The 23,320-nt window shown below is 43.2% G+C and overlaps 1 protein-coding gene and 17 non-coding genes across 18 annotated transcripts in view; 1 reads left to right on the top strand and 17 right to left on the bottom strand.

Moving 5' to 3' along the window:
• Nucleotides 1-1,729: 1,729 nt before the first annotated feature.
• DNAJC5B (DnaJ heat shock protein family (Hsp40) member C5 beta) overlaps nt 1,730-23,320 on the top strand; it is a 29,762-nt gene continuing 8,171 nt past the window's right edge. The window contains exons 1-2 of the mRNA XM_065752775.1: nt 1,730-1,836; nt 22,412-22,625. Coding sequence (XP_065608847.1) covers nt 1,730-1,836; nt 22,412-22,625 — 321 coding nt within the window. The remainder of the gene's footprint in view (nt 1,837-22,411; nt 22,626-23,320) is intronic.
• Nucleotides 6,462-6,550, bottom strand: TRNAY-GUA (transfer RNA tyrosine (anticodon GUA)). Its single transcript is given in 2 exon segments — nt 6,462-6,497; nt 6,514-6,550. It is a non-coding gene; the product is annotated as a tRNA-Tyr (tRNA).
• On the bottom strand, nt 7,634-7,706 carry TRNAA-AGC (transfer RNA alanine (anticodon AGC)). Its single transcript has one exon. It is a non-coding gene; the product is annotated as a tRNA-Ala (tRNA).
• Nucleotides 8,035-8,123, bottom strand: TRNAY-GUA (transfer RNA tyrosine (anticodon GUA)). The gene is given in 2 exon segments: nt 8,035-8,070; nt 8,087-8,123. It is a non-coding gene; the product is annotated as a tRNA-Tyr (tRNA).
• Nucleotides 9,160-9,232, bottom strand: TRNAA-AGC (transfer RNA alanine (anticodon AGC)). Its single transcript has one exon. It is a non-coding gene; the product is annotated as a tRNA-Ala (tRNA).
• Nucleotides 9,561-9,649, bottom strand: TRNAY-GUA (transfer RNA tyrosine (anticodon GUA)). The gene is given in 2 exon segments: nt 9,561-9,596; nt 9,613-9,649. It is a non-coding gene; the product is annotated as a tRNA-Tyr (tRNA).
• TRNAA-AGC (transfer RNA alanine (anticodon AGC)) lies at nt 10,604-10,676 on the bottom strand. The gene has a single exon. It is a non-coding gene; the product is annotated as a tRNA-Ala (tRNA).
• Nucleotides 11,004-11,092, bottom strand: TRNAY-GUA (transfer RNA tyrosine (anticodon GUA)). The gene is given in 2 exon segments: nt 11,004-11,039; nt 11,056-11,092. It is a non-coding gene; the product is annotated as a tRNA-Tyr (tRNA).
• Nucleotides 12,170-12,242, bottom strand: TRNAA-AGC (transfer RNA alanine (anticodon AGC)). Its single transcript has one exon. It is a non-coding gene; the product is annotated as a tRNA-Ala (tRNA).
• Nucleotides 12,573-12,661, bottom strand: TRNAY-GUA (transfer RNA tyrosine (anticodon GUA)). The gene is given in 2 exon segments: nt 12,573-12,608; nt 12,625-12,661. It is a non-coding gene; the product is annotated as a tRNA-Tyr (tRNA).
• TRNAA-AGC (transfer RNA alanine (anticodon AGC)) lies at nt 13,616-13,688 on the bottom strand. Its single transcript has one exon. It is a non-coding gene; the product is annotated as a tRNA-Ala (tRNA).
• TRNAY-GUA (transfer RNA tyrosine (anticodon GUA)) lies at nt 14,016-14,104 on the bottom strand. The gene is given in 2 exon segments: nt 14,016-14,051; nt 14,068-14,104. It is a non-coding gene; the product is annotated as a tRNA-Tyr (tRNA).
• TRNAA-AGC (transfer RNA alanine (anticodon AGC)) lies at nt 15,184-15,256 on the bottom strand. Its single transcript has one exon. It is a non-coding gene; the product is annotated as a tRNA-Ala (tRNA).
• Nucleotides 15,587-15,675, bottom strand: TRNAY-GUA (transfer RNA tyrosine (anticodon GUA)). The gene is given in 2 exon segments: nt 15,587-15,622; nt 15,639-15,675. It is a non-coding gene; the product is annotated as a tRNA-Tyr (tRNA).
• TRNAA-AGC (transfer RNA alanine (anticodon AGC)) lies at nt 16,629-16,701 on the bottom strand. Its single transcript has one exon. It is a non-coding gene; the product is annotated as a tRNA-Ala (tRNA).
• TRNAY-GUA (transfer RNA tyrosine (anticodon GUA)) lies at nt 17,030-17,118 on the bottom strand. The gene is given in 2 exon segments: nt 17,030-17,065; nt 17,082-17,118. It is a non-coding gene; the product is annotated as a tRNA-Tyr (tRNA).
• TRNAA-AGC (transfer RNA alanine (anticodon AGC)) lies at nt 18,196-18,268 on the bottom strand. Its single transcript has one exon. It is a non-coding gene; the product is annotated as a tRNA-Ala (tRNA).
• TRNAY-GUA (transfer RNA tyrosine (anticodon GUA)) lies at nt 18,599-18,687 on the bottom strand. The gene is given in 2 exon segments: nt 18,599-18,634; nt 18,651-18,687. It is a non-coding gene; the product is annotated as a tRNA-Tyr (tRNA).

The raw sequence follows: 23,320 nt of genomic DNA, 5'->3' as shown, positions 1-23,320 counted from the left end.
ACTGCTTTAAAGAAGTAAGCAATAACTTTGAGTAGCTAGACCTTCAGTGTGATTAATCACTAGAAGACTGATTAGGCTCGTGAGTTTAAATTTCCATAGCTGACTGGCCATAAAAATTATTTTATGGGAAGGTACAAATTCCACTACTTTATTTTCTTCAGAATAACATCCATCACAACTTCAATTTTGTTTTATGCTTTGGGGTTGCCATGTAGATAATCATCATCATGTAATGGAATTTTTAAATAATCCTCTATAGCTGTGACTTTACACGGTTGCCTAGCGTTGCCTCTTGCATTATCATGCTCAATGTGCTTCGCATGATTCCCATGTTTACAGGATAGATCCCAAGATTATGTTAAATATGTTTCAGACATATTATTACCAAGTGGCATTGTAACTACTATCTGTAAGCTTGAACATAAAGGCATTACTAGTTTTTAATTTAAAAATTAAAATTTGGTCTATTTAGTTGATAGCTTGTGTATGACACTTAAACCTAGGAAGGATTTTTTTTCAGCTGCTCACAAGACCCTGAGTTGTATTAGCTTATTACAATAAGAAAACTTCAAAGTAAATATGAGTAAATTTAAGTTGCTTAGTAAATCACATACTATGTACCAGTATTACTCACTTTATTATATCTGCATGTGTTTATGTGGTATTTGCTTTTCTTTCTAGTACTGAACAAAGCTAAGGAGCTTGAAAGTGTTACATGGCTGATTCTGAACCAAAATGTGGCCTAGTAAATAATATATGAATAACAGCAAGATAGTATTTCTAGCTCAGCAGTGAGAGGGGTGAAAGATCAGAGTGGGTAGTCTTACCGAACAGAGAAATTCTTAGAGCTGGAGTTGTAGTTCATTTTTAGATTTTTCCTGTGATCATTTATCAACATTTTGGGAAAGGTGCAACGCCCAAAGGTTGCAGTGAGAATTTTGTTGTAGCAAGTCTGCCAACAAAGAAACACAGCTTTCTCTTTATGAACTACAGTTGTCTATATCTGGTGTTTACAATATGTTGTATATGAGTTTCTTCATGTCATTACCTAGCATTAGCTAGGTTTGCTTTAAGACTTTTGGTTCCTCAAATCCAGAAGGATGAATTATGAATGGCAAGTAGATAACAGAGACTACTCAGTGCAGAATCATTTGTTTGTATGCTTTACCTCTAAGATACCTGAAAGAAGGAACGATAGATCTGAAGGGGACTAAATCTGTCAGTTTGTGCTAAGCTTTCACTTGCACTATACATTAAAGTTACCATGGTAGATATATAACCAGCTCATGAATTCTGACCAAATTATTTCATTGTAAACCACGCTTCAAATAGGATAGGATTCTGAGTGACTTCAGTATTTCCCATAGATAAGATTGCAATATATTCTGTATTGTATTCTGAACAATATATTCTGTAAAACTGAGTTCTCTCTCATACTTGCTCATACCTGCTAGATCCAGATTCATTTCACCTATCCTCAGACACATAAGTTGGCACTGCAGTCATCCTGAGCACCCTGTAGAGATAGTCCCATCTTATGTATGGGAAATACTTTGAAATCTCTTAAGGAATGGAGAGCAATTGAAGGGAAAATTTATTTTAGTTTTACTATTTTGTAAATCATATAAGTTATTCTAACTTTTTCTAAGAAATATTACCATATATGTTTGCAATCCCTGCAATTTTAAATTCTGTTCTTTGTTAGCAACTTTGGTAATGCACCGCTAATATGGCTGAACAAAGGCAACGTGCTTTGTCAACATCAGGGGAAGCATTATATGGAATCCTGGCCCTAGAGAAGGGAGCAACACATGATGAGATTAAGAAGTCCTACAGGTATGTAAGATGTGTCTTGTGATGTGTCTGAAACACAAGCAACTTATTTTTTTTTCTTATTGCAATTGAGGCAGTGCCGTGCACACACTGGGAGTATCCTCCCATAGGAGTTACAGAGCTATAATGCTGAATGTGTTTGCTTACATTTTTACAGTTAGAAACAAAATTATTCTTAAGATCATGCTTTATTTATTTTATTTTTACTTATTTTACTTTGGATGTGCATGTGTTGTATTCATACTTCTTCCTGAAGTTTTTCCTTTCTGTACTTAGCTTCTGCTTTTGTGGGATTCAATGCTCATCACTCGTCAAAATGCTAAAATTGTCAGCAGTTGAAAAGCTAATGTTGATTTTAATATCATTAAGTTGAGACTGAAGTTATTGACCAGTTAAATCAACAGCAAACAGAGGTGTTTGCATCTGAGTTATTGTCTGAAACTGCAAAGTAAGAAATTATCCATACTCAGCAAAGTTGCTTCTTAAATTAATCCAACACACCCACTCTTCACAGTTGAATTGTTATACAAGTTCTCACCACAGAGTAGCTTATTCTACTTCAATGAAGCAAGGGAAAACATACTGACACTTTGAACCTGCGTAACTATTTACATTTGAGTTTTATTTGCAGCAACACTTGACAAAGAAAGTTTATGTGTCTGGCATGCTTAAATGGTAAAAGCCCTTTGAGTAACTTCCACTTCAGACATTTGTTGTTACAGTTTCTTTCTCCTTTGTGAGGCTGAAAAGGTTCAGAGATGATTCTCTGTGAACCTATTGATTTCATCCCAAATGCAACCTTGTTCACTTGGTCTTAACTGTTTGAATCCAAACAAATGAGAGGTCAGAGTGTTACGATAAGGAAAGAAGACTATCTTTGTGAAGCATAGCCCTAGAATAACATATCCAGTTCTTGTATGAACATCTTTTCTGAAAGTATGTTGAAAACCTATGCACAAAAGTTCATGATGATTCAAAGACTATACTAAGAGATAGAAGGAGTAATTTATCTCATTATTAAACATTATTAAATTATTATTAGTTTATCAAAAACAACATTATTAAAAACAAATTTAAAAAGCTGGTAGCATATTTGATTACAGTGTGTGAAGACTTTGGAAAGGAATAATGTTAGGCGCAAAGGAGTTCTTCAGATTATGAAGAGAGACATAACCAAAACCAGAAGGACGGACACTAAAACCAATTAAGCAATAAACCAAAATGAGGTATTTGGTTTTAGTGAGTGTAATTAACAGCTGAAACACACTGACAAAGTAATTTCTTTTTTGAAAAAGGAGGACCTTAAATAAGTTTTACTCAAACAGAAGTTGTCAACATGATGAAATGTATTTTATTGTTGAAATTTAACAAGGCCTAGAAGTAAGTCTAGAAGGTTTTATCGTTCTTTTTGCTCTTAAATCTGTTCTGCTGCTAGTAAAAGAGAAAGAACATTAAATGTCATCAGTGAAACAAATGTTCTTGACATCAAAATATGCCAGAAGTTTATTTAGAGGCTTAATAAATGTAGTAAAACATCTCTTACAGCATCTTTAGGACATTTTTCGTTGCAGCGTACTAGTGGTTCAGCTTCAACACGCTGTCAAATATAAGAACGTATTTGTACTGAAAAAGAGTTTATGATATAGATGCTTTTACTTTATTGTTTAGCTTGAATTTTGCTGGAACTCTGTTTCTGAACAAATTGTGTTTCTCTCTCTGTTTCCCAAGAAGCATATGTTCATCAGAGGCAGGAACCGTAATGGATGACCAAACTATTTGCAGAATGGAAACAAAACTATATCATGGTTCTGTTGGCTTGCATAACTATACCACTGGTGTATAAACTTACTACAGTATCAAATTCACTCATGACATGCACCTCCTGTGCCCCTGTGTAGTACAGCCTAGATGCAGAAACCATCTTCCATATCAAACCTTGTGCTTTCTGTTGCTTCTCTGTTTAAGATTCTGGGAAGGAGGCCTTCTTTAGTCCCCAAAGAAGAGAGTTGTCATGGAAGAATGTAGAATGAAATTAACTTTGTTTAATGCTGAACATGAATACGGATGATTTACACAACAGTCTGTGGTAAAACTGACAGTAGTGCTTTATCCATCTTTATTAGTAATTATAGCAAAAAAAGGACTGCTTCTGACTAAAGTGGAAATGTCAAAGGGATTCACTTTTAATGAAGTAGCTGTAAATATTTGCAAGATAAAATGATGAGTCAGTCTCACAGATTTGATTTAATTATAGATTAATTTATGCTAATCCAAAAATCTGCTGCTGAACTGGTATTCTTTAGTATAAGGTATGAAACCAGCAATACCTGATTCTGAGTTTCCTGCCATTATTAATTAAGTCAGTATTAATCATACTACCACAGCCCAGGGCAAAATTTACTTTTTAATAAACATGACAGAGTTACCTCTCTGTGCTTTTATTTGGAGTTTGGCACAATCTAATTTCTCAAGCAGATAATGCTAACGGGCTTTTAATCAACAGAATTTCAAAGGAGATCTGTTTAACTTCAATTCCCTACAAAAATAAAAATAAAAATAAAATAATTATCCTACTTAGAAAAAAAAAAGGCATAATAACTTAAACTGTCCATTGACTTCAGCTTTCCAGTCTGACAATGAAGCAATATGTAGAAAGACACAGTATTTCCTGCTTTCTTCAGAAGATTGAAAAGAGCCAGATTTGAAAGGCAAAAGCATAAACCAATCACAAGTTCAACCTCAAACAATAGATACCTCATGCAAGAGTATATATTGTTGAAGTAAAGCTATAGATATTACGGGTTTTATGTTTTTAATAATCGTTAGGCAGTTTCTCTAGACAATAAATCCCAAAGTGAAAAAAAATCTGCATTTCTAGGGAAGAAATGAAAAAAATCCTATACCTTTCTTACATGACCAGAGTGCTGAGAAAAAACTTTCTCTAATACTAAAGCACTCAAGAGATTTTTGTAATGTATGAAAAACAATTAAGTAATTTTATCCTATAAGATTAATATATCCATATGTAAGACTATTAGAAGAAACTAAAAAGTAAGGATAAAATGAACACAGTGCAAACTTAACTACACTGAATATCATAAGAACTTTAAGACATAGAATACTAAGCCTACAGAGTAGCTTAAAAATACAAATATGCAAAACATTGATGAAGAAACATGAAATATATTACTATTAGTAAACAAAGCAAAAACTATTCAGAAAGTAAATGAACTCTAATATTTCCAAAATAACAACATTATTGGATGAAGCAGTAATAGGTAAAAAGGGGGAAAAATAGTGTAATTCCCTGTGCTATGACCACATAGCAAAGGGTTTTATTAATTTTGCTGTTACTAAAAAACAAGATAAAAAAACTACACAAAAGCCTTCTTCTACTGTTTGACTACACATATGGAAAAAAAATAATAATGGTATCCGTTCAATAATCAATCATGTTCTATTCAGTAACATCTTCATGCCAAACAGAGCTCAAGAGATATGGAGATGTCCTTTCTATAACCTCCATAAAATTACCAGGTATGAATACAAGGTAAGACATTGGACAGCCCTCTATTCAGAGAGCAAAGGGTCACTCCCATGACAAGAATTATAAATTTAACTTTCATGCCGATACAATTACAAATTAATTCTCTCTCACAAATGAAATCATTAAACAGGAAAAATCAAGTCAAAGACCAGTATTTGAGATGACATAGACTATAAAATCAAGGAAACAGGAGGGTGTTCTTCTGAACACATCTCCGGATTCATTGAGCTCCACAAAAATTCTCATAATTAAAAGAGTAAGAGTAATTTCATATCGGATAGAGAAAGTTCAAATAAGTGCTCACAACATGAGATTCCATTTTGCATGATTCAAAACCCTCTGCTCCACATATTCTGAACACCTCTATAGTCACTGAGGTGTTCTCTCAGGGAGGGGATACTGCCCCCAAAAAAACATCCTCTTCACCTTACCATACTTCTTTGTTGTCATTCTACACAGAGGACCCAAAGTCTGCATGGCGTTCTCGTCACCATTGCCCAAGTGACGAGAATATGAGAAAAAGACATTATTTGATCCAGACCCCATCAAATGCTTCACCAAATTGTTTGCTCAAGATTCCACCTTCTTCTGCAGACCAGACATGCAGAGATCTCCCAATAAAGCCCCAGAGGCCGTGGTGTCCATTCTGCCAAGAGTCCAGGCAAGAGGATGAAAAGCATTGGAGAATGTGGGCATCGATCCCGCTGCATCTCACATGCTAAGCGAGCGCTCTACCACTTGAGCTAATTCCCCAGCCCACAGTGTCCTCCTCACCTCCCCTTGGCTCTCATAGTACCACCTCTCGCCCACATGGCCCTACACAATTCTTGCCTTGCCAGTGCCCTTCTTTGCACACACAGCAACCTCTCCCAGTTTCCTGATGGTTCTGCTCCCTTCAAGTACACCGGTGCTCAAAAACAACAGCACCTGCCTTCTCTTCAACACAGACTAGCACAGACCATCCTCTTCTCCAACATCCACCAGAGACTGAGCCTCAGATCACATCAAGTAGGAGATTTGTGGCCAGGGGTCCAAATGAACAAACCAGTGGTCTGAATTGAGAGAAGAGGCAAAAGAGCACTCCTTCGAGCCGGAGTTGAACCAGCGACCTAAGGATGGCCGTGCAAGGGAGCCTACAGTCCTCCGCTCTACCAGCTGAGCTATCGAAGGAATGAATCACAGGGACCTGCCCTGCACCACACCCTTCATGCTTCCATCCACATTACTCCTAAGGCCATAACACAGCACAACAGTGGCTCTGATCCCACTCCACACCCAGACACGCTCAACTCCAACAGCACTACACCTTCAGTGGCATTTCACACATCCACCTCACCAACAGCACCACCCGAAAATAACACAGCCTTCACTCATACTTCCACTCTGTGGCCCTAAATACAGGGCATGCACTGCCAAAATACTCTCCATCCTATTTCACTCCTCTCACTTTTGACCTCTGCTGAGGCACTCATCATCTATCATCCACTCACCTGCTTCCCCAGCACTCTCAACAACTGGGAAAAGACCGCACAACCACACACTTTTCTCCTAGCTCATCACGCCATGCTGTGCTAACATCATTTTAAGGCATTCTCCACCTCTAAGATGATCTGGCTGTTAAGAGGATTCCAGGGCAATGATAGACAAAGTTCATTCCAGGCTACAATCATAGGCCTGTGGTATCCCCTGTGGACACAGTGCTACTACTTTGTTGACCTACTGAGGGAAAATCAGTTTCTTCAAGCCTTCTTAGAACCTCTAGGGTTCAGTGAGGATCACTGTTCTTTCATCTTCTTACAAATTCCAGAGCAAAATGCTGTCTCCTATCTTCTGGAAAACATACTCATTGGCACAGTAAGAAATTCTGCTTTGCTTCACTGAAAAATCTTATTTTACCATTGGATGGATAGTTCCATAATGACTGCTCTTTCCTTGCAGGGTAGGTGAAAGAGCCCCATAAAAATGCTATGCTGGCATGCTGGCAAGCTGATGTTTTCAAAATTCAGAGGTAATAAGTTGTCTTTGTATCCTAAGGCCCCAGAAGTGGGCATGGTACTCTTGCTATCATTGCTCAAGAGATGTGAAAAACCTGAGAACCGCTTTCTTTGATCAGGACCACATTCTGCACATTAAGGAATAGTTTGCTCAAGCATTCTCGTTCTGCAGACCAGACCACGCAGAGGTTTCCCAATAAAGCCCCAGAGGCCGTGGTGTCCATTCTGCCAAGAGTCCAGGCAAGAGGATGAAAAGCATTGGAGAATGCGGGCATCGATCCCGCTGCCTCTCACATGCTAAGCGAGCGCTCTACCACTTGAGCTAATTCCCCAGCCCACAGTGTCCTCCTCACCTCCTCTCGGCCCTCATGGTACCACCCCGCACACCTGGCCTTACACAATTCTTGCCCTGCCTGTACCCTTCTTTGCACACGTAGCAAACACTCCCACTTTCCTGATGGTTCTTCTCCCTTCAAGTACACCGGTGCTCAAAACCAGCGGCATCTGCCTTCTCTTCGACACAGACTAACACAGAGAATCTTCTTCTCCACCATCCACCACAAATCCAGCCTCACATGCCATCCAATAGGGGATGTGTGGCCAGTCATCCAAAAGGCACCTGTGGTGCAGACTCAATTGGGTCAAGAGGCAAAAGAGCACTCCTTCGAGCCGGAGTTGAACCAGCGACCTAAGGATGGCCGTGCAAGGGAGCCTACAGTCCTCCGCTCTACCAGCTGAGCTATCGAAGGAATCACAGGGACCTGCCCTGCACCACACCCTTCACGCTCCCATCCACATTGCTCCTACGGCCATAACAGCACAACAGTGGTTCTGATCCCACTCCACACCCAGACACGCTCAACTTCAACAGCACTACACCTTCAGTGGTGGGTCACACATCCACCTCACTAACAGCACCACCTGAAAATAACACAGCCTTCACATATACTTCCACTTTGTGGCCATAAGCACAGGACACGCATCCGCAATATATCCCACTCCATCCTATTAGATTCCTTTTACATTTGAGTCCCGCTCAGGCACCTCTTCAGCATTCATTCACTCACCTGCCTCCTCAGCAGTGTCAGAACAACCTGAAAAAGCCCACAGCACATCACCTTTTTTACAGTCTTAACAAGCCTGCTGTCCTGAAAACATCTGTACAACAACCTCCGCCTCGCTGGTATTTTTAGTACTAAGATAAGGAATTTCAGGCCTTTTACAGCCAAAACTCTAGGTCAGCCTGCAAGCAAGGAAAATTTACCGTCCCTGTAGCCCTTCTTATTTGGCTTTGCTCTCCTGAAGAGAGAAGCATGCTATCTCCATTTTTAATAACATATCTCCTGCTTCATTGAGATGCACTATTCCTCTCAGAGTAACGAGAGAAAGAGTAATTTCGAATCAGATATAGAACGTTCGGACAAATGGTGGCAACAAAAGACAGCTTTGCTCCAGTCAAAACTCTCTTCCCCAAACATTTTAAACAACTCCATGGTAATTGAGGTCTTCACTCAGGGGAAGGGCCACTGCCTCTATAGATATCCTGTAGGCATGCTCCTCTACCTTACTGCACTTCCCCAAAGTGGGCATGTCACCCTTGCCAGTAAAGCCCAAGTGATGAGGAACTACAGACAATCAGATTCTTTGATTCAGACTTCATCGAATACTTCACTAAATAGTTTCCTTGCTCTCTCTCCTTATTCCGCAGTCAAGGCACACAGCGATCTCCCAATAAAACCCCAACAGCCGTGATGTAAAGAGTCCAGGCAAAGGGATGAAAAGCATTGGAGAATGCGGGCATCGATCCCGCTGCCTCTCACATGCTAAGCGAGCGCTCTACCACTTGAGCTAATTCCCCAGCTCACAGTGTCCTCCTCACCTCCACTCAGCTCTCAAATTACCACCCCGCACACCTGGCCTTACACAATTCTTGCCCTGCCTGTACCCTTCTTTGCACACGCAGCAAACACTCCCACTTTCCTGATGGTTCTGCTCCCTTCAAGTACACCAGTGCCCAAAAACAACAGCGTCTGCCTTCTCTTCAACGCAGACTAACACAGAGAATCTTCTTCTCCACCATCCACCACAAATCCAGCCTCACATGCCATCCAATAGAGGATGCGTGGCCAGTCATCCAAAAGGCACCTGTGGTGCAGACTCAATTGGGTCAAGAGGCAAAAGAGCACTCCTTCGAGCCGGAGTTGAACCAGCGACCTAAGGATGGCCGTGCAAGGGAGCCTACAGTCCTCCGCTCTACCAGCTGAGCTATCGAAGGAATCACAGGGATCTGCCCTGCACCACACCCTTCATGCTTCCATCCACATTGCTCCTAAGGCCATAACACAGCACAACAGTGGCTCTGCTCCCACTCCACACCCAGACACACTCACCTCCAACAGCACTACGCCTTCAGTGGTGGGTCACACTCAGAACAAATCCTTGAAATGCTCCATCCTATTTCTCTCACTTTTGTCATCTCCTCAGACACCTCTTCGTCATTCATCCACTCACCTGCATTCTCTGCTATCTCAGAACATCAGTATTGTTTCCAACATCAACATGCTTGCAGAGCTGAGCAAATCTGTTCCACAACCTGTGCATCCCTAAATATTTGGTACTAAGATCAGGAAGTTCAGGACTTTTACCACCAAAACTCCAGGACAGCCTGCAAGCAAAGAAAATTTGCAGTCCCTGAGGCCCAAATTATTCTCCTTTCCTTTCTTCTAAGAACGACGTTATCGCCGTTTCTTCTGAACACATATCCTTCTTTCTCAAGGTGCACCATTCCTCTCAGAGCTACCAGAGTAAGAGTAGTTTTGTGTCAGACAGAGAACGCTCAAATAAAGGATCACAATACATGACTCTCCTTTGCTCCACTCAAAACACACTCCACCACTCATTTTAAACACCTCTACAATCATTGAGGTCTTCTCTCAAGATTAGGGCTACTATACCCATAAACATCCTGCAGGCATGCTCCTCACCTCACTGCACTTCCTCCTTTCTCTTTGTACACTGAGACTGCAAAAATAGGCACAGTGCTCTTGCCACCACTGCCCAAGTGATGAGGAACTGCAGAGAATCACTTTCTTTGATCCAGACCCCATCAAATGCTTCACCAAAATGCTTTCTCAACCTCTCCATTTCTGAAGACCAGGCACACAGAGGTCAACCAATAAAGCCCCTGTGGCCGTGGTTTAAAGAATCCAGGCAAGAGGATGAAAAGCATTGGAGAATGCGGGCATCGATCCCGCTGCCTCTCACATGCTAAGCGAGCGCTCTACCACTTGAGCTAATTCCCCAGCACACGGTGTCCTCCTCACCTCCACTCAGCTCTCACAGTACCACCCTCCACACCTGGCCTTACACAATTCTTGCCCTGCCTGTACCCTTCTTTGCACACGCAGCAAACACTCCCACTTTCCTGATAGTTCTGCTCCCATCAAATACACCAGTGCTCAAAACGTTCAGCACTGCCTTCTCTTCGACACAGACTAACACAGAGAATCTTCTTCTCCACCATACACCATAAATCCAGCCTCACATGCCATCCAATAGGAGATGCGTGGCCAGTCATCCAAAAGGCACCTGTGGTGCAGACTCAATTGGGTCAAGAGGCAAAAGAGCACTCCTTCGAGCCGGAGTTGAACCAGCGACCTAAGGATGGCCGTGCAAGGGAGCCTACAGTCCTCCGCTCTACCAGCTGAGCTATCGAAGGAATCACAGGGATCTGCCCTGCACCACACCCTTCATGCTTCCATCCACATTGCTCCTAAGGCCATAACACAGCACAACAGTGGCTCTGATCCCACTCCACACCCAGACACGCTCAACTCCAACAGCACTACACCTTCAGTGGCATTTCACACATCCACCTCACCAACAGCACCACCCGAAAATAACACAGCCTTCACTCATACTTCCACTCTGTGGCCCTAAATACAGGGCATGCACTGCCAAAATACTCTCCATCCTATTTCACTCCTCTCACTTTTGACCTCTGCTAAGGCACTCATCTCTATCATCCACTCATCTGCTTCCCCAGCACAATCAACAACTGGGAAAAGACCACACAAACACACATTTTCTCCTAGCTCATCACACCATGCTGTGCTAACATCATTTTAAGGCATTCTCCACCTCTAAGATGATCTGGCTATTAAGAGGATTCCAGGGCAATGATAGACAAAGTTCAAGCCAGGCTACAAACATAGGCCTGTGGTATCCCCTGTGGACACAGTGCTACTACTTTGTTGACCTACTGAGGGAAAATATGTTTCTTCAAGCCTTCTTAGAACCTCTAGGGTTCAGTGAGGATCACTGTTCTTTCATCTTCTTACAAATTCCAGAGCAAAATGCTGTCTCCTATCTTCTGGAAAACATACTCATTGGCACAGTAAGAAATTCTGCTTTGCTTCACTGAAAAATCTTATTTTACCATTGGATGGATAGTTCCATAATGACTACACATTCCTTGCTGGGTAGGTGCAAGAGCCCCATAAAAATGCCATGCTGGCATGCTGGCAAGCTGATGTTTTCAAAATTCAGAGGTAATAAGTTGTCTTTGTATCCTAAGGCCCCAGAAGTGGGCATGGTACTCTTGCTATCATTGCTCAAGAGATGTGAAAAACCTGAGAACCGCTTTCTTTGATCAGGACCACATTCTGCACATTAAGGAGTAGTTTGCTCAAGCATTCTCGTTCTGCAGACCAGACCACGCAGAGGTTTCCCAATAAAGCCCCAGAGGCCGTGGTGTCCATTCTGCCAAGAGTCCAGGCAAGAGGATGAAAAGCATTGGAGAATGCGGGCATCGATCCCGCTGCCTCTCACATGCTAAGCGAGCGCTCTACCACTTGAGCTAATTCCCCAGCCCACAGTGTCTGCCTCACCTCCACTCGACTCTCACAGTACCACCCCTCGCCCACATGGCCTTACACAATTCTTGCCCTGCCGGTGCCCTTCTTCGCTCACGCCTCAACCTCTCCCACTTTCCTGATGGTTCTGCTCCCTTCAAGTACACCGGTGCCCAAAAACAACAGCGTCTGCCTTCTCTTCAACACAGAATAACACAGAAAATCTTATTCTCCACAATCCACCAGAAATCCAGCCTCACATGCCATCCAATAGGGGATGCGTGGCCAGTCATCCAAAAGGCACCTGTGGTGCAGACTCAATTGGGTCAAGAGGCAAAAGAGCACTCCTTCGAGCCGGAGTTGAACCAGCGACCTAAGGATGGCCGTGCAAGGGAGCCTACAGTCCTCCGCTCTACCAGCTGAGCTATCGAAGGAATCACAGGGACCTGCCCTGCACCACACCCTTCATGCTTCCATCCACATTACTCCTAAGGCCATAACACAGCACAACAGTGGCTCTGCTCCCACTCCACACCCAGACACACTCACCTCCAACAGCACTACGCCTTCAGTGGTGGGTCACACTCAGAACAAATCCTTGAAATGCTCCATCCTATTTCTCTCACTTCTGTCATCTCCTCAGACACCTCTTCGTCATTCATCCACTCACCTGCATTCTCTGCTATCTCAGAACATCAGTATTGTTTCCAACATCAACATGCTTGCAGAGCTGAGCAAATCTGTTCCACAACCTGTGCATCCCTAAATATTTGGTACTAAGATCAGGAAGTTCAGGACTTTTACCACCAAAACTCCAGGACAGCCTGCAAGCAAAGAAAATTTGCAGTCCCTGAGGCCCAAATTATTCTCCTTTCCTTTCTTCTAAGAACGACGTTATCGCCGTTTCTTCTGAACACATATCCTGCTTTCTCAAGGTGCACCATTCCTCTCAGAGCTACCAGAGTAAGAGTAGTTTTGTGTCAGACAGAGAACGCTCAAATAAAGGATCACAATACATGACTCTCCTTTGCTCCACTCAAAACACACTCCACCACTCATTTTAAACACCTCTACAATCATTGAGGTCTTCTCTCAAGATTAGGGCTACTATACCCATAAACATCCTGCAGGCATGCTCCTCACCTCACTGCACTTCCTCCTTTCTCTTTGTACACTGAGACTGCAAAAATAGGCACAGTGCTCTTGCCACCACTGCCCAAGTGATGAGGAAATGCAGAGAATCACTTTCTTTGATCCAGACCCCATCAAATGCTTCACCAAACTGCTTTCTCGACCTCTCCATTTCTGAAGACCAGGCACACAGAGGTCAACCAATAAAGCCCCTGTGGCCGTGGTTTAAAGAGTCCAGGCAAGAGGATGAAAAGCATTGGAGAATGCGGGCATCGATCCCGCTGCCTCTCACATGCTAAGCGAGCGCTCTACCACTTGAGCTAATTCCCCAGCCCACAGTGTCCTCCTCACCTCCACTCAGCTCTCACAGTACCACCCTGCACACCTGGCCTTACACAATTCTTGCCCTGCCTGTACCCTTCTTTGCACACGCAGCAAACACTCCCACTTTCCTGATAGTTCTGCTCCCATCAAATACACCAGTGCTCAAAACGTTCAGCACTGCCCTGTCTTCAACACAGACTAACACAGAGAATCTTCTTCTCCACCATACACCACAAATCCAGCCTCACATGCCATCCAATACGGGATGCGTGGCCAGTCATCCAAAAGGCACCTGTGGTGCAGACTCAATTGGGTCAAGAGGCAAAAGAGCACTCCTTCGAGCCGGAGTTGAACCAGCGACCTAAGGATGGCCGTGCAAGGGAGCCTACAGTCCTCCGCTCTACCAGCTGAGCTATCGAAGGAATCACAGGGACCTGCCCTGCACCACACCCTTCATGCTCCCATCCACATTACTCCTATGGCCATAACACAGCACAACAGTGGCTCTGATCCCACTCCACACCCAGACACGCTCAACTCCAACAGCACTACACCTTCAGTGGCATTTCACACATCCACCTCACTAACAGCACCACCCGAAAATAACACAGCCTTCACTCATACTTCCACTCTGTGGCCCTAAATACAGGGCACGCACTGCCAAAATACTCTCCATCCTATTTCACTCCTCTCACTTTTGACCTCTGCTGAGGCACTCATCATCTATCATTCACTCACCTGCTTCCCCAGCACAATCAACAACTGGGAAAAGACCGCACAAACACACACTTTTCTCCTAGCTCATCACACCATGCTGTGCTAACATCATTTTAAGGCATTCTCCACCTCTAAGATGATCTGGCTATTAAGAGGATTCCAGGGCAATGATAGACAAAGTTCAAGCCAGGCTACAAACATAGGCCTGTGGTATCCCCTGTGGACACAGTTCTACTACTTTGTTGACCTACTGAGGGAAAATATGTTTCTTCAAGCCTTCTTAGAACCTCTAGGGTTCAGTGAGGATCACTGTTCTTTCATCTTCTTACAAATTCCAGAGCAAAATGCTGACTCCTGTCTTCTGGAAAACATACTCATTAGCACAGTAAGAAATTCTGCTTTGCTTCACTGAAAAATCTTATTTTACCATTGGATGGATAGTTCCATAATGACTACACTTTCCTTGCTGGGTAGGTGCAAGAGCCCCATAAAAATGCCATGCTGGCATGCTGGCAAGCTGATGTTTTCAAAATTCAGAGGTAATAAGTTGTCTTTGTATCCTAAGGCCCCAGAAGTGGGCATGGTACTCTTGCTATCATTGCTCAAGAGATGTGAAAAACCTGAGAACCGCTTTCTTTGATCAGGACCACATTCTGCACATTAAGGAGTAGTTTGCTCAAGCATTCTCGTTCTGCAGACCAGACCACGCAGAGGTTTCCCAATAAAGCCCCAGAGGCCATGGTGTCCATTCTGCCAAGAGTCCAGGCAAGAGGATGAAAAGCATTGGAGAATGCGGGCATCGATCCCGCTGCCTCTCACATGCTAAGCGAGCGCTCTACCACTTGAGCTAATTCCCCAGCCCACAGTGTCCTCCTCACCTCCACTCGGCTCTCACAGTACCACCCCTCGCCCACATGGCCTTACACAATTCTTGCCCTGCCGGTGCCCTTCTTCGCTCATGCGTCAACCTCTCCCACTTTCCTGATGGTTCTGCTCCCTTCAAGTACACCGGTGCTCAAAAACAACAGCACCTGCCTTCTCTTCAACACAGAATAACACAGAAAATCTTATTCTCCACAATCCACCAGAAATCCAGCCTCACATGCCATCCAATAGGGGATGTGTGGCCAGTCATCCAAAAGGCACCTGTGGTGCAGACTCAATTGGGTCAAGAGGCAAAAGAGCACTCCTTCGAGCCGGAGTTGAACCAGCGACCTAAGGATGGCCGTGCAAGGGAGCCTACAGTCCTCCGCTCTACCAGCTGAGCTATCGAAGGAATCACAGGGACCTGCCCTGCACCACACCCTTCATGCTTCCATCCACATTACTCCTAAGGCCATAACACAGCACAACAGTGGCTCTGCTCCCACTCCACACCCAGACACACTCACCTCCAACAGCACTACGCCTTCAGTGGTGGGTCACACTCAGAACAAATCCTTGAAATGCTCCATCCTATTTCTCTCACTTTTGTCATCTCCTCAGACACCTCTTCGTCATTCATCCACTCACCTGCATTCTCTGCTATCTCAGAACATCAGTATTGTTTCCAACATCAACATGCTTGCAGAGCTGAGCAAATCTGTTCCACAACCTGTGCATCCCTAAATATTTGGTACTAAGATCAGGAAGTTCAGGACTTTTACCACCAAAACTCCAGGACAGCCTGCAAGCAAAGAAAATTTGCAGTCCCTGAGGCCCAAATTATTCTCCTTTCCTTTCTTCTAAGAACGACGTTATCGCTGTTTCTTCTGAACACATATCCTGCTTTCTCAAGGTGCACCATTCCTCTCAGAGCTACCAGAGTAAGAGTAGTTTTGTGTCAGACAGAGAACGCTCAAATAAAGGATCACAATACATGACTCTCCTTTGCTCCACTCAAAACACACTCCACCACTCATTTTAAACACCTCTACAATCATTGAGGTCTTCTCTCAAGATTAGGGCTACTATACCCATAAACATCCTGCAGGCATGCTCCTCACCTCACTGCACTTCCTCCTTTCTCTTTGTACACTGAGACTGCAAAGTAGGCACAGTGCTCTTGCCACCACTGCCCAAGTGATGAGGAACTGCAGAGAATCACTTTCTTTGATCCAGACCCCATCAAATGCTTCACCAAATTGCTTTCTCGACCTCTCCATTTCTGAAGACCAGGCACACAGAGGTCAACCAATAAAGCCCCTGTGGCCGTGGTTTAAAGAGTCCAGGCAAGAGGATGAAAAGCATTGGAGAATGCGGGCATCGATCCCGCTGCCTCTCACATGCTAAGCGAGCGCTCTACCACTTGAGCTAATTCCCCAGCCCACAGTGTCCTCCTCACCTCCCCTCGGCTCTCATGGTACCACCCCTCGCCCACATGGCCCTACACAATTCTTGCCCTGCCAGTGCCCTTCTTTGTATACGCAGGAAATGCACCTAATTTCCTGATGATTCTGCTCCCTTCAAGTACACCAGTGCTCAAAACCAACAGCACCTGCCTTCTCTTCAATCCAGTCTAGCACAGACCATCCTCTTCTCCAACATCCACCAGAGACTGAGCCTCAGATCACATCAAGTAGGAGATTTGTGGCCAGGGGTCCAAATGAACAAACCAGTGGTCTGAATTGAGAGAAGAGGCAAAAGAGCACTCCTTCGAGCCGGAGTTGAACCAGCGACCTAAGGATGGCCGTGCAAGGGAGCCTACAGTCCTCCGCTCTACCAGCTGAGCTATCGAAGGAATCACAGGGACCTGCCCTGCACCACACCCTTCATGCTTCCATCCACATTACTCCTAAGGCCATAACACAGCACAACAGTGGCTCTGATCCCACTCCACACCCAGACACGCTCAACTCCAACAGCACTACACCTTCAGTGGCATTTCACACATCCACCTCACCAACAGCACCACCTGAAAATAACACAGCCTTCACTCATACTTCCACTCTGTGGCCCTAAATACAGGGCATGCACTGCCAAAATACTCTCCATCCTATTTCACTCCTCTCACTTTTGACCTCTGCTGAGGCACTCATCTCTATCATCCACTCATCTGCTTCCCCAGCACTCTCAACAACTGGGAAAAGACCGCACAAACACACATTTTCTCCTAGCTCATCACACCATGCTGTGCTAACATCATTTTAAGGCATTCTCCACCTCTAAGATGATCTGGCTGTTAAGAGGATTCCAGGGCAATGATAGACAAAGTTCATTCCAGGCTACAATCATAGGCCTGTGGTATCCCCTGTGGACACAGTGCTACTACTTTGTTGACCTACTGAGGGAAAATCAGTTTCTTCAAGCCTTCTTAGAACCTCTAGGGTTCAGTGAGGATCACTGTTCTTTCATCTTCTTACAAATTCCAGAGCAAAATGCTGACTCCTGTCTTCTGGAAAACATACTCATTGGCACAGTAAGAAATTCTGCTTTGCTTCACTGAAAAATCTTATTTTACCATTGGATGGATAGTTCCATAATGACTGCTCTTTCCTTGCAGGGTAGGTGAAAGAGCCCCATAAAAATGCTATGCTGGCATGCTGGCAAGCTGATGTTTTCAAAATTCAGAGGTAATAAGTTGTCTTTGTATCCTAAGGCCCCAGAAGTGGGCATGGTACTCTTGCTATCATTGCTCAAGAGATGTGAAAAACCTGAGAACCGCTTTCTTTGATCAGTACCACATTCTGCACATTAAGGAGTAGTTTGCTCAAGCATTCTCGTTCTGCAGACCAGACCACGCAGAGGTTTCCCAATAAAGCCCCAGAGGCCGTGGTGTCCATTCTGCCAAGAGTCCAGGCAAGAGGATGAAAAGCATTGGAGAATGCGGGCATCGATCCCGCTGCCTCTCACATGCTAAGCGAGCGCTCTACCACTTGAGCTAATTCCCCAGCCCACAGTGTCTGCCTCACCTCCACTCGGCTCTCACAGTACCACCCCTCGCCCACATGGCCTTACACAATTCTTGCCCTGCCGGTGCCCTTCTTCGCTCACGCCTCAACCTCTCCCACTTTCCTGATGGTTCTGCTCCCTTCAAGTACACCGGTGCTCAAAAACAACAGCACCTGCCTTCTCTTCAACACAGAATAACACAGAAAATCTTATTCTCCACAATCCACCAGAAATCCAGCCTCACATGCCATCCAATAGGGGATGTGTGGCCAGTCATCCAAAAGGCACCTGTGGTGCAGACTCAATTGGATCAAGAGGCAAAAGAGCACTCCTTCGAGCCGGAGTTGAACCAGCGACCTAAGGATGGCCGTGCAAGGGAGCCTACAGTCCTCCGCTCTACCAGCTGAGCTATCGAAGGAATCACAGGGACCTGCCCTGCACCACACCCTTCATGCTTCCATCCACATTACTCCTAAGGCCATAACACAGCACAACAGTGGCTCTGCTCCCACTCCACACCCAGACACACTCAACTCCAACAGCACTACAACTTCACTGGCACTTCATGCACTCAGTTTATCACAAAATTTTGACATTGCTTTCCATTTTCAATGGCTTCTTTGGTCACTGGTGCCAGTGTGAGGAAAAAGTGCCATTCATCATGATAAAATCTTAACTTTTATAAAGCCGCATGTTTGATAAAGGATGTTCCACTAATTTTCGGTGTTCATTTCACTCTCCTTTTCTTTCTCTTTCTCCCCTTTTTTCATTCATAGTGTACAACCATTATCTGTTAAGTACACATTTCACTTGTCAGAGAATCACATGGTATCCTCTGCTTACTATACAAACTTTCTTACGTCATGATATCATATAAACATTGAATGGTTTGTGTTGGAAGCAACAATAAAATTCATCAACTTCCAACCCCTTTGCTATGGGCAGAGATATCACCACTACTTGCTCAAAGTCTCATGCAACTTGGCCTTGAACTTTTCTGGGAAGTCGATATCCACAACTTCCCTGGGCAACATGTTCCAGTGTCTCCTCATCCTCTCTGTTAAGAATTTCTTCCTAATATCTACTTTAAATCTAGCCACTTTTAGTTTAAAACTCTTACCCTTTGTCTTGTCACTGTACTTCCTTTAAGTACTGGAAGACCAATATAAGATCTCCCTAAAGGCTTCTCAGTCTCTCTTCATAGGAGTCATGCTTCAGTACTCTGATCATCCTTGAGGCTCTGTTTTAGACCAGCTCCAGCAGGTCTATGTCATTTTTATGCTGCAGCTTCAGAGCTGAATGCAGTACTGCATGTGTAGCCTCCTGAGAGTGAAGCCAAGTGGAAGAATCTCCTCCCTTGTCCTGCCATTCATACTTCTTTTGATGCAGCTTAGAATACAGTTGGGTTTATGGTGTGCAAGCTCACATTGTTGTCTCATGTTGAACTTTTCATCCACAAGTATCCCCAGGTCCTACTCCACAGGGCTACTTATGATCCACTTATCACCCACCCTGTATTCATGGTGGGATTTCTTCAGTCCAGGTGCAGGAACTTGCACTTGGTTTTATTGAGCTGCATGTTGCAAACTCAGGTTCATTCTGTAAGACTGTCAAAGTTCCTCTGGATGGCATGCCTTCCCTCCAATGTATCAATTGTACCACACAGCTTGGTGTTATCTGCAAATCTGATGATGATGTACTCAAACCCCCTGACTGTGACCCTGGCAAAAATGTAATGTTCTACCATTCCCAGTACTGACCCCAAGGGAAATCTGTTCAGCAATTCTTTCCATCTGGATATCAAACCATTGATCACAACTGTGGCTATCCAACCAATTTCTTATCCACCAAAAGGCCCATCCATCAAATTCTTGTTTCTCTATTTTGGAGACATGGATGTAGTATTGGACAGCATTAAATGCTTTCACAAGTCCAAGTAGATGATGTCAGTTTCTCTTCCCTTAACCACCAGCACTGTAACCCCATCATGGAAGACAATGTCCTTACTCTTTCTTGGGCTGAACCTAATGGAGTTCTTTTTCTCATTCATAAGAATTACACTTGCAGTATATAGATCTCTGTCTCACTGCTAAATTATCACTGATTAATTTATGCTGTCTTCATGTGTGGAAAGTTGTTTCCTTACTGTAATATTTTTAGTGAGTTTTTCCAAAAATAAAGGATTTATCTCCTATTTTATTAACATAAAGTTAATAATTTAACAATACTATGCTGAACACTGTTAACATTGTGAACCAATACTAAGCTAAGGTGAGCATGCAACTAGCATATTTTCTTCATTCTTTGAAATTAAATTGTGCTCAAATTCTTATTTTTATGGGATTTGGGGGGATATGAGGAGGGCAGAAGAGGTTTTTGGGTCTGTTAGTTGTTGGAGAATGGACAGAGACTGACTGCCTGATCCTTCTATTGAGAGCAATATCTCTCCTATTTTTCATTCTAATTGCCAGTTTTTTTTTCTCAGCTAAGAAAAGAAATAGATTGCATAAGCTACTTAAATACTTGGATGGTACATTATGTCATTAGTCATGCACAAATTAACTTGTTTTTCCAGTTTTCCTATTTCATCTTTTATTATGTTTAAGGTACCATATGCACAGTACATTAAATCTGATTGAACATGAACTTATTTATGTTATTAGAGACATGTTTAAGGAGTTAGTGATGAACTATGAGAATACGATTTGTGTTCAGTGTACAGAACTGGAGAAACTGTTGGCAGAGGCTAATTCCAGGCTTATATCAGCGATGATATCACCAAAATGTCTCCAAGACATGAACTTGCATCAAGAGCAAAGCATTCACACTTACTAGGTGAATAATGTGAACTGAGTCTTCAGAAGAAAGTCAAGCAGTACTGCACTCGGAGGATAAATTTGTTAGAGTAAATGTGGGCAGATAGCCTTCATATCACATTTTATCTACATATTTACTTATTCATTCATTCGTTCGTTCGTTTGTTTATTTTGGCATAATGGGCATGAAGCACTGAGAAAGAAGGTTCACGAACTATCACATAGCCGGGCTTAGGTGAGGATAGCGGAAGGGAACGCGCTACTCAGTCGCGTTTGATGCCACTAGAGGTCAGCACTAGTCATTAAATAAATGTCCTGGGAAAATCTTATTGCCACTGCTTCAAAGGGAGTGGAGATTTTCGAAAAGATATACGTCTGTGCTTGTTCTGCAGGTACACGTGAGCTCACACTGCTCCAACGTGTCTGGAAGCAAACCCTCTTTTCTCCAAAGCTGCACGTCCCCAGTGTTATTCATGAGCCAATGGTCCCGCACTGCTGCTTTCAAAGTGGTACTCAGACGCTGTAGCAATGAGCGCAGAGAAAAGAGACAGCACTGACCTCCGTCCCAGCAAAGGCCTGAACAGCACAGACGGCCCAAAGCAGTCAGCAGTCGGCTTCTGCTGTGTTAAGAATGTCTCAGAAATGTGGCACTGGTGAATTAGGCCCAAAGACAGGCATTAGAAACTGGGGCTCACTCACTTCCTTTCCACTGTGTATTTCCGAAAGGTGCTCTTTCAGCTCCTAAGTTTGTTTTTCATCAGTGTCTAGGCTTCTGCAAACACAGGCATTGCTTACAAAATTTTAATATAGTTACTCCTGATAAACAATCAAACACTTGCCATAAAGACAACTTCAATGGGATAAACATGTTTTTAAGTAACTTTTACAAAATCTTTATCTTTGCTGAAACCTGCTAATGGTTTGCCAAATCAGCTGGCAAACACAGTGCAACAAATGGTTGTGATTTATTAGCATGCTAAAATCTGTGCTTTCAGCATCCCTTCCTCACTTACCTTGGGAGCTGACTAGGTATCAAGACACAACCTTCATGTTGTAGTGTAACCTAGTGTAACCAGAACACCTCTATTAAAAACAAACAAGCAAATAAATAAATAAACCCAAACCCACACTTTCTTTTGAATGGCCACTTTCCTTTCACCAAACACTCTGCATGCATTAGATCTGGAAGTAAGAGGGTTCAGGCTGAATGCAGTGTTCAAAATAATAGAGTTTATTTTGCAACGCCTTATTTGTACCTGTTTACATAAACATGTATGTACACTCTATAGTTTTTTTCCTTCTGATATTTTTTTTCGCATGTTCAAGAAAACTGGCTCTGAAGTATCATCCTGACAAGAACCCAGACAATCCAGAGGCTGCTGAAAAATTTAAAGAGATTAACAATGCTCATGCAACACTGACTGATCTCTCCAAGCGAAACATATATGACAAATATGGATCCTTGGGGCTCTACGTGGCAGAACAGTTTGGGGAGGAAAATGTTAACACATACTTCATGCTCTCTAGCTGGTGGGCAAAGGTAAGCTGTTATTTTCTGCTGAAAAGCAAGTACTGCAATGAACACAGGTACTTACATATACAAGGCACCCTCTGGAAAACCTGGTATTTGACAAAAAGTAGGATCAGGATTTAAAACGCTAATAAAAGCTTAATTAAACAATAATAAACACTGGAAGATCAACAGTGGCAGATACAGCATCAGCTCAGAGCCAATATAAAATATTTTCTTTTTCTTTCTAACTTGGTAAATAGTTGAGTGCATATTTTGTAACACTTCCAGACATTAATTAGATTTGAATCTGGTGCTCCAGGTTAATTTTGACTTTCTTTTCTGTAATGACTAAACAAAAGTGACTCATTGTTCAAAAATGAGAAGTCCCACTTACGTGACAACCAGTTAATAAGTTATTACAGTACAAATATAGCTGTGTTCTTTGCTATATATAGCATTTGGCATAAGTAAGCAATAATAATACATAACACTGTGGGATTATGGAGTCAGATATGTGCCCTGTCAGTTTGTGGTGAGGGGGTGAGAGAAGGGATGAGGAAGAAGTGAGAACTGGGGAGTGGAGGAAGAGATCAGGAAAAGAAGAGCATGATGCATCAAATCCTGATATATTGCTCATGGGAAAACACATCACAGAGTGCTCTAGCAATGAAAGTTGCATTTGTGTGCTCTATTATGTCACTGTTGTCCCCCAGTGTTTCTAT

Source organism: Cyrtonyx montezumae, unplaced genomic scaffold, assembly GCF_038088225.1.
Source record: "Cyrtonyx montezumae isolate F1298 unplaced genomic scaffold, pur_monq_1.0 scaffold_8, whole genome shotgun sequence".
NCBI classification, from domain to species: domain Eukaryota; kingdom Metazoa; phylum Chordata; class Aves; order Galliformes; family Odontophoridae; genus Cyrtonyx; species Cyrtonyx montezumae.
This window is presented reverse-complemented; position numbering and strand designations above follow the sequence as displayed.